Raw genomic sequence first — 16,038 nt, 5'->3', positions numbered from 1 at the left:
CCCTGCCAAGGGGTGCCTGAAGCAGGACTGGGAACTGGTTCCCAGTTTAATTCTTTCTATCCAGTGTTGCCCTCTCTTGAATCACTGTTTGAGTTAAAGTTCATATGTATTGTATAAAAACTTGGGGTTTTGAGTATCTTTCTGTAGCATATTCAAACCATTCTTCATGTCTTCATTTTTATAAATATATATGTGAACCTCTGCTCTGGAGCCAGGCTGAGAGAGCTGGGCTTGTTTGGCCTGGAGAAGAGAAGGCTCCTTAAGGGGAGACCTTAGAGCAGCTCCCAGTGCCTAAAGCAGCTGACAAGAAACCTGGAGAGGGGCTTTGGACAAGGGCCTGTAGGGACAGGCCAAGGGGAATGGCTTTAACCTGCCAGAGGGGAGATTGAGATGAGCTCTGAGGCAGAAGCTCTTCCCTGTGAGGGTGCTGAGGCACTGGCCCAGGGTGCCCAGAGAAGCTGTGGCTGCCCCATCCCTGGCAGTGTTCAAGGCCAGGTTGGACACAGGGGCTTGGAGCAACCTGCTCTAGTGGAAGGTGTCCCTGCCCGGGGCAGGGGGTTGGAACTGGATGAGCTTTAAGCTCCCTTCCAACAGAAACCACTCTGTAATTCTATGATTAATGAATGAGTTGTGATGTAAATTACTGTTAGTTTCTAAAAACTCCAGAGAACCTCGCTCCACTCTTGCAGCAAGATGCTTCTCATACCCTGGGAAGCTGCAGGTTAGCAGCCCTGCACAGCACACACAGCACGTCTGCAGCTTTCTGAGCTTATTCCACTTTCACATCATCACAGTAAAAGCTCCTCTTTTTTTCTCTCCCTCTTCTTTTCCTTTCCCCCCAGTGTATATGCTGTCGAGTTTGATTTATAGCCTTGAAAAGGAGACTCCAGTTTGAGGAATTAATGGTATTTGCATATTTTATTTGGAAACTCCCCCAGCAGACCCACTGCAGCCCAGCACCGCGGCGCAGGCGGGTTTTTCCTTTCTCTTTTTTTCCCCCTCAGTCATTCACATTTAGCAGCAGAGGTGAAAAGTTTAAACAGTAAAACCAATAAAACCACATTTATGTGACAGATAAATCGCTTCGAGACAGCTTGCTCTGAGCCATCGGGCTTCCTCCTTGCAAGACCTCTTCTCCTATGGTACATGACCTGCAGCAGAGCCCTGCGAGTGCCGGCAGTGCCCTGTGCCACACGGCAGCCGGGGCCAAAGGTGCTGGCCCCGGCTATCCTCGGACCTGCCTTGCCAGCAAGATGGATGTGAGCAAGCAGTTGTAAAATACACAGGCTATCCATCACTGTCATGAGCTGGCCGGGGGGAGTCTGGGTCTTCCAGTGCCTGGGGAAGGTCCAGCTCAGGCTGGGAGCACGTTTAGGATGGGGCTTATTTAGAATCCCAAGATCATTTAGTTTGGAAAAGACCTTTAAGGTCATTGAGTCCAGCTGTGGACGTAGCACTGCCGTGGCCACCGCTAAACCATGTCACTAAGGGCCACATCTACACATCCCTTGAATACCTCCAGAGATGATGACTCCAGCACTGCCCTGGGCAGCCTGTTCCAATGCCTGAGCACCCTCTGAGGAAGGAATTGTTCCTCAGCTCCATCTAAACCTCCCCTGGTGCAGCTTGAGGCCATTTCCTCTTGTCCCATCCCTTGTTCCTTGGGAGCAGAGACCAGCCCCCTCCTGGCTCCATCCTCCTGTCAGGCAGTTGCAGAGAGCGATAAGGTCCCCCCTGAGCCTTCTCTTCTCCAGACTAAACCCCCCAGGTCCCTCAGCCGTTCCTCATCACATTTGTGCTCCAGGCCCTGCACCAGCCCCGGTGCCCTTCTCTGGCCCCACTCCAGCCCCTCAATGTCTCTCCTGTAGTGAGGGGCCCAGAACTGAACACAGGATTCGAGGTGCTGCCTCACCAGTGCCCAGCACAGGGAGACAATCACTGCTCTGGTCCTGCTGCCGCACTGGTGCTGATACGGGCCGAGATGCTGTTGATGACCTTGGCTACCTGGGCACAAGCTGGCTCATGTTTAGCTGGCTCATGTTTAGCTGGCTCCACACCCCCATATCGTTGGGGTTTTTCTCAAATGTGGTTATTGCACTTTTGTAGCTAGGAATGCAGCTGGAGCTACGTGAATGGCTTGATGGATGAGAGTAAAATCATAGAATCCCAGAGTGGTTTGTGTTGGAAGGGACCTTAAAGCTCCTTAAAACTCCCAGTTCCAGCCCCCTGCCACGAGCAGGGACACCTTCCACTAGAGCAGGTTGCTCCAAGCCGCTGTGTCCAACCTGGCCTTGAACACTCCGTTGTGCGGGAGAGCTGCGTTGCTTCAACCTATCCAAGCTGAACTGAATTGAAGCAGAACTGAAGGAAAGCTGTGGGACAGTGATGGCTGTTGGCCTAAGGACCGTGCACTTTTCACCTGGCACCGGTGGGAATGGCAAGCACTGGCTCGGGCTCCCAAGCTGGAGAGCAAAGGCTAAGCTGCCCTAAATGGCTGTTTATCCAACTTCTGCTTAAACATCTCCCCATGCTGGATTAGCCACGCTCTTTCAGAAAGACATTCATGGGAGTTTTCTTCAGGCCCTTTCCTTATCCATCTGCTGAGCCTTCCCCAAGCCTCTGCTGTCCGCCCCAGCCTTCTTTATAACACCTCCTGATGCTTTTCATTCAATCTTCTTCTAACCCACTTCTAATCTTCCCCTTTTAATTTGGTTCTTCTTTTGTCCCTTATTCCTGGAGCTTTATTTCTACTCCCTATGAATGGCTACCTGGCCCCTCCGTGGCCTGGCCATGCACTTTCTGTGCAGTAACTCGTGCTGCTTTGTTTATGGGTTGCCAGAGGCACGTTCAGCCCCCCAGGGCCACCAGCAAGAGGACTTTGGTGCGTTGGAGGGGATCTGATTTAGCCTGTTCAACCATGCAACTTGCCCCAGCAGCCGACAAAACCTGATAGAAGAGTTTGGGCCCCGCTGTGCTGTCTGAAAAGAGCCTGTGAAATCATATTTAAGGTTGTCTCTTGAAGGTGCCCATTGGAAAAACCTCCCGCCAATGATGTTCAACTCGGGTTTGTAGTTAACACAATGGACCAGCCATACAAAGCCTCTCGGGACCGCAGGCTGGAAAAGCCCTCTTAGGTCCCGGCTAATCCGTCCCCCCCGCCAGCCCACGGGATTGTTCCTGACAGCTTCTTTTCTTCTCCCTGACCTACATAGTCAAAAAGAATCTTGTTGCACATTTTTGTTTTGTACCTTGAGGTCTCGGAGGAGCTAAATCCCCTTCTTGGCGGGGCAGGATGTGTTGTTAAACAGTGCTGGAGCTTCCAGGAAAACCATGGAGACGCGGGCACAATGAGCCCTCTATGGGCCTCGCTTGGCCGCGGGATGGTCCTTCTCCGGGCTTCAGTGGTGGGCGCTGGGAGCGATGAAGATGTCCACATGCTTGGCAGCCTGTCCTGCAATAGAGTGGTCACAGCAGCTCTCCAAGGCAGAAGGTTGGGGCAGGAGGGGAATGCAGCTGCTCTTAATTAACCTGTTTTAGACGATGGAGATGAAGGCTGCATCCCATATGTCTTCAGCTGTGCTTTCATGGGTAGGTGGAAAGGCAAGTCCCCTTAGGAGTGAGGAGGTCCTCATGTGGGAAAGATGTAGAATCATAGAATTATAGAATAGTTTGGGTTGGAAAGGACCTTCAAAACTCATCTAGTTCAACCTCTCTGCGATGAGCAGGGACACCTTCCACTAGATTATGGGAGCTCCTGTTTGGGTTTTAAGGAAAATAAGGATGCAAAAGGTGGGGTGGAAGAGGGCATTTAGGAAACCTGGACTGTAGTTTGTTTGTCCCTCACCTGAGTCAGCTGAGAGTGATGAGGCACTTACGGTGTCCTTTGTGGAGGTGAGAGGCTTTAGGTGTGACATGAAGGTGTGGAGCAAGAGCTGTCATGGATGGCTGAATTAATACACATTTTCCTTCCCCTGCTGCCAGGGGCTGGTGGTTTCTCTTACAAATGTCTGGAAACCACCTGGGATTCCTGGTCTCCTCTGGTAGCTGTGTTCACCCAATAAACCACTGAGTTCCTGAATGGGTCCCACACCTCCCTAGGGAGCTCTCATCATCACTAGAGATGCTTACAAAGCACTTGGAAGATGTTGAGATGGAGCAAGCATATAAGAAATCCTTGTGGCATGGTTCAAATGATGCTGGGGGTTATTTGGGGCCAGAAGAAATTTGCAGTGACTTTAACCCCAAAAGTGCCATCCTGCTGCAGCTGAGAGCATCAGAATGTCTTTGCCACCCATGTCCTTGGAGTGTCTTGGTCCTCCTATCCTCTGTAGTGCTAGGTCACCCCAAAAATAGAGATAAAGTAGCACTTCAGATAGGAATGCACTATGGCTAAATGAATACAGCCATACATGAATTAACATTTAATATTAATAAATTGATGACTAAATATGAATATGTTAATAGTTAAATATTAGCAGAATACTATTAAATGAATTAATAAAGACTAAAACCCATTTGTTGTGGTTAATTCAACCTGCCCAAGGTCAGCTTTCAGATAAACCATCTGCTCTCTGACCAGCTTTATAAATCTTCTATATATTTGTTTCTTCTGCTTCAGCTCTTGGATCTATTCATCCAGTGGGACTGGTCGACATATTTGGCTGACTACGGGCAACCCACATGCAAGTATCTTCGTGTGAACCCAACGACAGCCCTCGTCCTGCTGGAAAAGTGAGTGTGGGTCTGGATAACTGGGATAACTTTCATCCCCATCTTGCTTTGGGCAAGCGTGGGTTTTAGCAGCGCATTCTGTCATGGTGCTGGGATGGAGCTGGAGGCTCCAGGTGATCCAGAGAGCAAAGCGGGGCAGTGGGACCTCAAATAGAAAAATCCTGTTTTATATCCCACTAACCAGAATTCCAGGGTTTGTATCTAAATGCATTGGCTTGCTGAGGATCTGACTTTCTGTAAGAGGCTTGTGCCAGTCCTGTGAGCCAGCAGCAAGGAGGGAAAGTCCATGAGTTTGTCACAGACCCAAAGAGTGGGATTTGTTCCAGGGTTGTTCAGCCTGGAGAAGAGAAGGCTCCTGAAGGGGACACCATAGAGCAGCTCCAGTGCCTAAAGGGGTTCCAGGAAACCTAGAGAGGGGCTTTGGACAAGGGCCTGTAGGGACAGGCCAAGGGGAATGGCTTTAACCTGCCAGAGGGGAGACTGAGATGAGCTCTGAGGCAGAAGCTCTTCCCTGTGAGGGTGCTGAGGCGCTGGCACAGGGTGCCCAGAGAAGCTGTGGCTGCCCCATCCCTGGCAGTGTTCAAGGCCAGGTTGGACACAGGGGCTTGGAGCAACCTGCTCTAGTGGAAGGTGTCCCTGCCCATGGCAGGGAGTTGGAACTGGGTGAGCTTTAAGCTCCCTTCCAACCCAAATCATTCCATGACTGTATGATTTGCTTCACTTGTAACCCCTCTAGCAGGTGGGAGAGAGGTGTCACCAGTCACCTGGTAGGAGGTGGCCCAGATGACCCATTCTTCGGTAGACTTTCAGGCTCTCATTGGGAGCACCAGCCGACTTTGGTGTGCTTCCAGGCTTTGGAGGTGCATCTGTAGTATTTATGATCCTCATAACCGAACCACCTCCTCTCTAGCAGAGGTGAATAACTAATTTCACAGCAACTCATGACATCCAGATACTATCAGTATGCTACAGAGGGACTAAACTTAGGTAGTTCCTGTGTGTAAAGCACTTTTATACACCATAACGTTGGTTTTATATATGTATTTATATGTGTTGTGTAATGTGCTGTGTTATTCACAACATATTCACAACCCAACATTCATGATGCAAAAGTTCGAGGTATACTCAGAGCTATCAATAAAATGGTAACATAAAGAGCTATCAAAGTTCAGAGAACTTGGGCATGGTGCAGTTAGAAGAGGCAGGGAATGGGAAGCAGGCAGTGAGCTGGGATCTGTGGCAGTTTCTGGGATGGCACTGGGACAGCAGGAGGGCAGCTCCATGCTCCTGGCCATTTTCCCCAGGAAGTACTCGAGCATACAGCATCCATGCATTGGTATTAAAAAGCCACAAACCCCAGCTTGGCTTGCCAGCCTTCTCCCCAAAAGGAATTCTCATCTGAAGGGCAACCTTCAGGTATCCCATTTGCTTCCCAGAGTTACCCACCAGGTTGGCACTTGCATCTCCTGCATCCTTGTGGTGTGGCATCACCGGCATGGCATCACTGAATGCTCTGCCCTCTCCGTGCTCGGGCTTCAGGCCTTTTTGGGAATCTCTGTTCATTGTCCACCAGCTCCAGCACCCCAGACACTGTGCACTGACCCAAGCATAGCTTCAGGCATGTCCACTCCTGAGCCCTCCCCATGCCTCTCCGTAGCAGCCGAGCTTTGCCCACAAGGCGACGTGAAATTCTGATCCACTGGTTCATTTTGTAACCTGTTTTCATCGTTATCTCTTTTCCTAATCACACATCTCCCATAGGATATCACGAGTGTAAGTATGCTGCTTGCTTGGGCTTTTACCCTCACCTTGCAGTGACTTTATTGTTTGATTTAAATGGAGCACTAAACGATCTAAATGCAAGCTGTCTTTGAAACGGTTCTCACCGGTAACTTTATCGTCTCAAATGCACTAATTAGAGCTAAAAGAGGAGCTTTTACTCCGTTGCTTTTTTTCCCTTATAGATTAATTTAAACAAAGCTTGGCTTTATTGAACATGGTGTTCGTTGACAGGGGTGGGGACAACACTGAGCTCTCTTTTTTTCTCTTCCTGTTAATTCTTGTGCTAACGCACAGAGACCATGTTACAAACCCAGGCTTGGTTGTTCCAGGGCTCTGCAGGAACACACTTAAAGAAATTAAAGTGTCAGTCCTCCAAAGAGCTGCTTAGCTGCTCAAAAGCATTGCCACCCTCTTTCAAACCTGATATTCTTGGTGTCTGGGTGCACCAGACACCGCTCGACTAGGGACCAGGTGCTTCCTATAGCTAAATGCTGGAAAAGAAATAGGTTGTTGTTTCTGAACACCTTTAACACCAACCACATTGTGCCAGCTCGGTGTCATCTGCGGTGGCAGGACCAGAGCTGGTGTGGTCTCCTCAAGCATATCTGCAAGCTCAGCCTCCCCCAGGGATGCAGCCGCTCCCAATGCTTCCGGGTCCTTGGCACAGCACAACCCAAATTCTGCAGGATTTTGTGTCCTATAGGCAACTTAATTCATTAATAATGCTTAATAGCTTAGTGCCTCTACCTTCACATGGTGTCTGGAGTTACCTGCAGCTCCTGTCCCTCCCAGACACTCATCCCTGCTTTAACAGACCCACCTGCATGGGTTTGTTATGGAATCAGTGGTCCAACTGTAATGCTTTTTCATCCTGATCCAGCAGCTTTATCCATGCGACTCATTTCTAATAATTCAAAAAGGTTTTCTTGTATACAACATGTGTTACTTCAAAAACATTTCATGGGCCTGAACAGATCCCATGGGATCAGAGATGGCTCTGAGGATGCCCAGGAAGAGAGAAAGGGCTCTTAGGGCAGAGGATGCTCTCCTGTGAATTCCCCATGCATTACCTGGGGGTAACTGCAGCGGGCAGTGATGGAGAGCAATGGGTACAGCGCTGTATGGAGGTTTCTGAAGGTACAGGCTTAATGTTAGCACCTCTGGTGTCCCCATGTAGCCTGTGAAGTAGAAACAGAGCTCTCAGCCCTCCTAGTAAAGTGATTTGGACCTGCTGGAGCTGTACAGCACTGCCCAAGGTGTGCCATGGGAGGATGGTTATGTCCAAATTGAGGATACTGGAACACCTCTATCCTGTGTGACTCAAAAACACCACTTCGCCTCGGAGCATCGCTCCCTGGTTCTTGCAGAGGAGCAGCTGGAAACCTGCTTTGCTTAAAAAAATGGAGAAATTAAGAAAATAATACTTACTTTGCTGTATAAAAGTGCTCCAAGCTATCTTGTTACTGTTGGAAAGGCAGCTTGGTTGTAATCCTGTGTCTTTGGGCACTTATAATTTTAGCAAATTAGCCTTTGGGATAAAGTTGTTATCCTTGTTTCCAGTTCCAAGCTGGATGTTTTTGGGAACATTTCAGATTCCCTTTGGCTCTTTTTTAGGAAGATTGAAGCATGAAAAAACTTAATTTATTTTTTTGTTTAGATTGGTTAAATGAGCTTCAAAAGGTTTGATTTTGCTCCGTTAACTCCAAAACCCCCTGGTTTGATGAAGTGCCAACTTCCCAGGACTATCAACGCTGTGCCCCAGTCACTTTAATGCTTCATTTAGATCCCCAAAGCTGAAAACTCAGGCTGACATGACTCGTCCAAAGCCATCAGCCTCTGCCAGATCTGATTTACCAAGAAAATCATTTACAAATTAGGGTATTACACAAGAGCGGTGCCGACTGGGAACCAGCAGGTTGGATGTTGGGAGCCTGATACCTTCAACTGTTGAAGGATTGACCATTGTGGGATGGTTTCCCTTCCCAGCGTATACCCTGTCTGCATAAAGCTCATGCTTGGAGCGTGCACTGAGACCTGTCCCCCCCACCCAGATATGCATCTGTGAACACAAGCGTGCATGAACCCCCAGCTTTGCATGGCAGAGGGAGATGGAGCTGCACCAGCTTCACCTTCAGGTCCCATCCTACCACCCGCTCTTCTTCTCTCTGGCTTTTTGGAGACCTCGTGGAGACCAAGGCACTACTTCTTGTATTAAATGTCCCGTCCCTGGCAGTGTTCAAGGCCAGGTTGGACACAGGGGCTTGGAGCAACCTGCTCTAGTGGAAGGTGTCCCTGCCCGTGGCAGGGGGTTGGAACTGGAGGAGCTTTAAGGTCCCTTCCAACCCAAACCATTCTGTGATTCTATGATTCTATGAAATGTAATCTAACAAATACAAATCTCAAGAAGATTTTTAAATTGAGGAAACCAGTGCTGGATTCCTTCCTTTAAAATAAATGATATTTTGCAATATTGTATAATATTTTCAGTTCACAACTCCAAACCTTTCCAGCTGCCCCAGAAGCTGCATCTCCTGGCCGCATGCAATGCACCATTTCAAATAAGAAGCCGTAATGCTGTGGATTCAATGCGAATTTTTTAATTTCCCCTAATATACCAATGTTGTCATTTACCACTTCAGAAGGTGACATGGGGACGCAGCAGAGAGAGATACAAGAGAGACATTGAGGTGCGGGAGTGGGGCCAGAGAAGGGCACCGGAGCTGGTGCAGGGCCTGGAGCACAAGTGTGATGAGGAACGGCTGAGGGACCTGGGGGGGTTTAGTCTGGAGAAGAGAAGGCTCAGGGGGGACCTTCTCGCTCTCTGCAACTGCCTGACAGGAGGATGGAGCCAGGAGGGGGCTGGTCTCTGCTCCCAAGGAACAAGGGATGGGACAAGAGGAAACGGCCTCAAGCTGCACCAGGGCAGATTTAGATGGAGCTGAGGAACAATTCCTTCCCCAAAGGGTGCTCAGGCATTGGAACAGGCTGCCCAGGGCAGGGCTGGAGTCACCGGCCCTGCAAATGTTCACACACTGTGTAGATGAGGCCCTCAGTGCCATGGGTTAGTGGTGACCTTGGCAGTGCTGGGTTAATGGTTGGACTTGATCTTAAAGGTCTTTTCCAACCTGGTTGATTTCATGATTCTGTGAAAGGTTGTTTGGAAGGGGAGGACGAGAGGCTTTAGTGTTTCATAGATTTTGGCATTAGAGATAGACCCAATGGTGACATTGATGGGATTTGTGGGGTTTAAAGCATTAATGCAAAGCCTGCACATGGCTTGATGCCCGTCTTTACTCAGATACGTGATAAAAGTTGGGTGGAGCCTGTAGATGCAGTCACCTCCTCTGTGTATCAGAGCCTGTGGATACTACACATGCGATTCCTTCATGGGGCTTGGGTGCGACATTGAGCAGCTCTTCCTGTACCATAACCTGTTTCTGCTCTGCTCAGGATGAAGGACACGAGCAGAAAAAACAACGTCTTTGCCCAGTTTCGGAAAAACGAGAGGGACAAGCAGAAGCTGATCGACACCGTGGCCAAGCAGCTCCGCAGCCTCATCAACAGCCATCACTCGTGAGGGACTCAGGGACCTCCTGCCCGCGCCAGTCCCTGCACCGCAGCCTTCCACATGCCTGGACTTGGGATTCTTGTTCAAAGAGAATATATGTATTTTTTTATTCACCTGTATAGTATTCATGAAACCCACCCTTGATGACAAAATGTTCCTTGTTAAACAATCCCGGGGCAGACAGGCAGCACTGCTCGCGGAGGTGGTGTCAGGAGTCTCCTCTTATAAACTCCTATTTTCAGGGGTTTATAAAGTGATGGTAAATCCTGAAGCCTGAGAGAGAAGTTCACACCCAGACTGTTTTCTTTTTTTTTATAGAAGCCAAATTGAAAGAACCATTCTGACTTCCTTTTGTTAACTTATTCAGTTGCAGAACAAATGAAAACAAGAAATATAGGGAGGAGTCGTGGTTTCAGGTTCTCCTCATGGGCTCCGGTGAAAGGAGCACGTTTAGAAAGAGGGTCACCCATTAGTGTGTCTCGCCAGCTTGTGTATTGGGTTTAGGGAAAGAGGCAAACTGATTTCCCAACTTTTCTCCTCTTTTTTTTCCTCCAAGGGCTGGTTTCCACCTTACGCTGCAGGTCACTGGAGCGGCATCCCTCTCTGTAATCAATGTAGCCACCCCCCAGTCTCCACCTCTAGGACATGCCGGTGTCTTTTGGACCTGCACTGAATGTAGAAAGGCTTTGTGAGCTGCTTCCTTGATTAGATTTGGAAAGGGAGAGCCAGAGGTGATATGGCAGGGTATCCTCCAGCACTGGTCTGGTGCTGCTCACATCCAGCACGGCTGGGTAGCAGGAGAGGAGGGATGCTCAGCAGGGATGGTGTAAAGGCAGATGAGGCTCTCTCCATGTCCAGGACACTCCATTCAGGGATTTTTTTCCCTCTCTTTGCACCTCTTTTTCATGCTGCTGTCCCGTCTTCCCTCTCCTCCTGACACGGTGCAATGGTTCCTCTGCTTCCCACAAGCACCCTGCTTTGTGCCATGTGAGGAGCAGCCCTGCAAACTCACCAGTGGCCAGGACACCAAGCAGGAACCTGTTAGAGGTCCCCAAAGTGGAGATGCAGCAGGAGATGCCCCATGGAGCAGCATCACTCAGCTGTCCCCAGCTCAGAAGTGCCTATGGACAAAATCCCCCTTTGCTCTGAAGGTGCCCAAACATCCTCCACTCGCATCAAGACAGCCTTTGAGGAGGATGGTATCGCTACCAACAGGACTTTAATCCCAGGGTTCAGGTTACAGGGAGAGGGGACTTTAGCCCTTATCTTCTCATTACCCTTTTGGCTCTAATTACTGCAGGTGAAAGCTTATCCCGAGCCCGTTCCCCCACCTCCCAGATGATGTTATAGGGAATTAAAATCTTCCTGGTGGATGTCACAGCCCTGCAAGTGCTGCTTCAGGTGGGTGTGAGCCATGCCCGTTTCCTACCCTCATTTGAAGGTGGTGGGTGCTCAGCCCTCAAACCCCTCTGGGAGTGGAAGGTTTTGCTTTGCTGACCTATGGAACAAGGTTCCTTCTTCTTCCCCTCCCTCAGCGCAGACTCCTGAAGCTATGGAGGGGCAGGACTTGTTCAAACATCCCTGCATTGCATTTGGAGAGGGCAGCAGCACTTCCTTGGTGCATTCAGTCCCTCGCTGACCACATGCACCTTTTGCTGTGTGCTGCTTATCTGGGGAGCAATTCCAACACTCCAGCTCTGGATGCATGAAGGGGATGGTGCTTTATCTTCCCTTCTTGTTCCTCAGCAATACCTTTTTGTTGTTGTTTTCTTTTTGATAAGGGTACGTGCTACTTAACCCTGGAAGTAAATGGGCACATTGTCAGCAATGACCTTCTGGGGCTGTTGTCCTATCCCAGCAGTCTCCAGCCACGAGGACCAAGGGATTATTTTCATTAGTAAGAGGGAAGAACCAAACCTGGCCTTATGATTCCTTTTTTTTAGGAGGGGATCAGACCTTACTTTCTTCTTAACGCTTCGTTAAAGTACATGTAAGAAGGATGGAGGAAAAAAGAAGTAGCTGAAAGTTGGTGGTCAGAAATGGAATCATCTTCATAGATACATCTACATATGACCCAGCAAAGGCTTTCAGGGGCACAAGTGAAACGAACTCAGTCCATTCGCTGCTGGCGACCTCTTTCCTGCTCTCCAAAATGGTGGACCTGAGCATGAACCAGCCTGTGGGCTTCACCTGGGAGTCTCTGAGCATCCCAGCTCAATCTTGGCATCCCAAATCCCACACAAATAAGAAGGAAATATTGCTTGACTTTCCAGACTCCGATAGGAAACTCTTCCTTGCCAAATTGCTGGAAGAAGGAAGCAGACTAGTCCTTATGGTCCTGGCAGCAATGGGAGACCCTTCAACCCTCCAACCCAGGCATGTCCCAGAAGCTGCAGGACCATTGGGCACTTCTGTTCCTCCTCCCCGTCCCATGGTGCCACCATGGGAGAGACATGGGAACAAGAGTGCAAAGGAGGTGCAAAAGCAGTTGGAATTGGCTGGTTCAAGCACCAGCCCTGAGCTCCTACCCAGATGATGGAGACCAAACCAAAATCCCAGCTACCCAAGGGTGACAGTACCAGTGGAAGCTTCAGTCCACAGGGCACTTCAGTTAAGGGCCGTTAAACAGTAACAAGCACTTTAAAATCCTTCAGAATCAAGCTGCTACGGATGCTGGCATCACTGAGCATCAGCATGACAGATAAGGCACTCTGGAGTTCCCAGGTTTTATTAGTGGGAGGATAGACTGTCAAACACAGTTTTGAATCACTTTTGTCAGCTGCTGCCTTTGCTACCAGGCAAGGCAGGCGCTTTGCAGCCTGGATAGGTTTTCTCTCCTCTGTATTAGGTGTGGGATGAAGGGAGGAGGAAGGCAAGCATCACCTCTGGTCCCTGAGACACAGGGAAGAGACTTTGTGCTGCCACTGCCTTGAAACTCCATCTTTTCCCCCCACAAGAGTTGACCCCAATATTGCATTGCACAAGGTAATGCAGTAGGTAATGGTATTAGATAATGCACAAAACCCCAAAGCGTAAAAACCCAAAAGCAGTCGAGTCTTGGGGCAAGACCTTGTTTCAGACGCTGCAGACATCTCCCAGCCTTCCCCATTCCACATCTGGGCTCCCTGTTCCATCTCCACCGAGCTTGAGTTGAAAGAGGAACAACCCAGCATTGCCATGCCTGATGGGGATGGATTTCCTTTCAGCTCTGCTTGGAGAGGCCAGGATTGGGATCCTGCAAACCGGCTTCTGGCGCTCAGGACTTGCTGCTGGGAAAGTCAGACTCGGCCAAGGGAGAGATTCAGCGAGTTTCTGATTTCAGGAGGTCAAGCGCCTAACCGCAAGTCACAGCCCGGGATGAAAAATGGCATTTTGGTGCTCTGGTCCTAATTAACTTTTTGTTCTGAGAGATGCAGTTCCATCCCTTCAAAATAAAATTAATCTTTTAAACAGATTGCTTCAAAAGCCCTGGAAGACATTTCAAATCCCCTCTAAATCTCTTACTAATGATTGGTATCCTCCGATACGGATGGTATCGCTTATGAGGGGAAGGTTGTTGCTATAAATTTATACAGGGGGTAAGAAACAGAGGCAGAACCCGCTGCTGTGATTGAAGATTTCCAACCCCCAAACCCAGTAATGCTGCTATTAACACCTCCTGTACATACTTTGAACCTTCCTTAGGATTTTTGTATGCAGTGGCTGTAGAAAAGATCAGTTTATCTCCCACCTTTTCCCTGACCCAGCAAACATAGCTCAGCACCAGTGGGGAAAAAAGAAGGAAATAACAGAAGTAGCCCAGTTTGGCTTCATGAGGAGCATCTGCACATCTTATCTTCTTCATAAGTCTTCAGGGGCTGGGAATGATTTTATAGAAGGTCTCTAAAGTGCTAACGTGCAGCCCAAACCGGACCTATTCATGAGGCGAATGGTCTCTGTTAGACATCAGCATGTGTGCATGTGCGAGAGAAAAGAGGAGATATTTTCTGGGGTTTATTTTGTTTTGTTTCATTTCATTTTTATTCCGAGGGCTGGAGTTCAAGTCAGATGCTCTTGGCAATTTTGCACTTTGTTCTACATCCAACCGCAGCTCCAGGCTCTGATGGGGATAGGGAGGGAGAAACTGGCTGATGCTTTGTTCGAGGGGCTGGTTTGGTTTTTCTTTCCTTCAAAATTGGCTGCTTTTGTGCTGCTATGAGAAAGGGATGTTTGGGCAGAAGGCGTTGGTGTTTGCATGCTGGCCCCAAACTGGTTGCAAGATGCTGGGAGGCAGCGTGGAAAGCGGGAGCCGAGATGGAGTTGCAGTTGCTCCAATAGCATCGGCTGCTGTTGGCACCTCCTGCATTGAAGCTGGTTTTAGGGTAAAATCTATTACCCAATCCCAAAGTAGTGATGATGGGAAGTGGCAGGTGAGGGAGGTTTGTGGTAGGTGTCCCTCCAGCATCCCTTCAAACCGGTGTTCAAACCCCAGGCAGAGAAATCTTTGCCCTTCGTTGCTTCCTACCTCTCCGCCACACCTCCGTTTGGCTTTTCCCTTTCATTCTGGGTTGGGTTTGGTGCTTTTTTAGACCATCGGGTGGTTTGGAGCATCAAACCCACACCCCAGCTGGAAGCTATGGGGCTGCTGGGGGTCTCTGTGCCCCATTTCCTATGGCTCCGTGGTGCCCACAGACCCCATGTGTGTCCCCACTAGCACGACTCGTGTTGATCATGCTGCTGGGAAGCTCGATGGGAACACGGCTCACAAATAAATCTCATTGCAAATGACTTCAAGATGGGCCCATCTCTGCTGTCAACTGAGTGCATTGGAGGGGAGCAACCCAAATACAGTGCTCTGGATGGGATTCACCCTGAAAACACCGGATGGAGAGGGAGGAACTCAGCTCTGACCTGGGGAACGGTTGATTTGCTTCACTCCAAAGCTCCTGCTCTGGTCTCTAGCCCCTCTCTTGTTGAGGGAGCTTTGACCAGAGCCAACATCCATCCCACCTGCAGCTCCTCCAACTGGGGGGGCAGCACCCCAAAACCCCAAAGGGCAGCTCGGGGTTGGGCTCCTGGAATCTAGTTTGCACTGAGTTGCTTTCTGCCTTGGCTTATCCCTCTGGTTTCACTTTGACATGACAACGCCCCATCCCCATCCCTCCCACTCCACTGGCTGCTTGTGTTGCCTTTTCTCATTTATTTTTTTCTGGGGGGAAAAGGACGTGATTTTGTAAACTAATGTGGTGAAAACAGCTTTTTTTGCACAAGTCGTTGCACAATAAGGGGAAAATTTAGTAAATTAGGTTTAACTTTAAAGGGAACTTTGTTTTTTTTCCTTAAAACTCACTAGCAGAGCTACTGAATAAAAGAAGAGAGAAAAGAGATGGACTGATTAAAACATGGACTGCATGGTTTACAGGTTAAATTGCATTAGAAATTAGCATGTTGATTTTGACTGTACATTTATCCTATTGTAACTTCTATTAAACAATACAGCATATAACGGTTTAAATAAGTGCCTGTGTGCATCGCTGCCTTTGCCTTCACCGTGCCAGAAGAACATCCTAAACCCCACAGAAGACAAAATTCAACATCTTTTATGGCACAACCAGCAAAGATTTGCTGCTGGAGCACCCAGTTTTACACGTTGTCCCATGGGGAGAAGACCCCTTGATGTTTGCTGGCTCCCACCCCTTGTTGCATTGCTCTCGGTGACCTAAAGCCAAGTTTTGCCTAATTTGGTGACTGTTTTACTTGGTTTCTACCATCAACAAGCATGGTTAAACCAAAGCCTAGAGGTGAAGAAATAGCTGCCTTGCTCTCATTGACTACATCAAGGTTTGCAGATGGGGAAGGTCATCCCAAGCAGGAATTAGGGCTTTGGAGGGCAGCACAGAGATTTGAATTGTAAATCAAGGCAGAGAGTGGGCTGCATTAGCTTTCTGTGGGAAATTTTTTTGCCTGCTCCCATTCCG

At 49.0% G+C, this 16,038-nt stretch overlaps 1 protein-coding gene across 2 annotated transcripts in view; it reads left to right on the top strand.

Moving 5' to 3' along the window:
- Positions 1–15,579, top strand: part of EXOC6B (exocyst complex component 6B) — a 304,945-nt gene extending 289,366 nt beyond the window's left edge. For both annotated transcript variants that reach the window (XM_030491411.2, XM_030491410.2), the window contains 2 exons: positions 4,619–4,731; positions 9,964–15,579. In XM_030491411.2, coding sequence (XP_030347271.1) covers positions 4,619–4,731; positions 9,964–10,090 — 240 coding nt within the window. In that variant the 3' untranslated portion in view covers positions 10,091–15,579. The remainder of the gene's footprint in view (positions 1–4,618; positions 4,732–9,963) is intronic.
- The last annotated feature ends 459 nt before the right edge of the window (positions 15,580–16,038 follow it).

This window comes from Strigops habroptila, chromosome 7 (assembly GCF_004027225.2).
Source record: "Strigops habroptila isolate Jane chromosome 7, bStrHab1.2.pri, whole genome shotgun sequence".
Taxonomy (NCBI): Eukaryota; Metazoa; Chordata; class Aves; order Psittaciformes; family Psittacidae; genus Strigops; species Strigops habroptila.
Note: the sequence above shows the minus strand (reverse complement) of the source record. Positions and strands in the feature narration are given on the sequence as shown.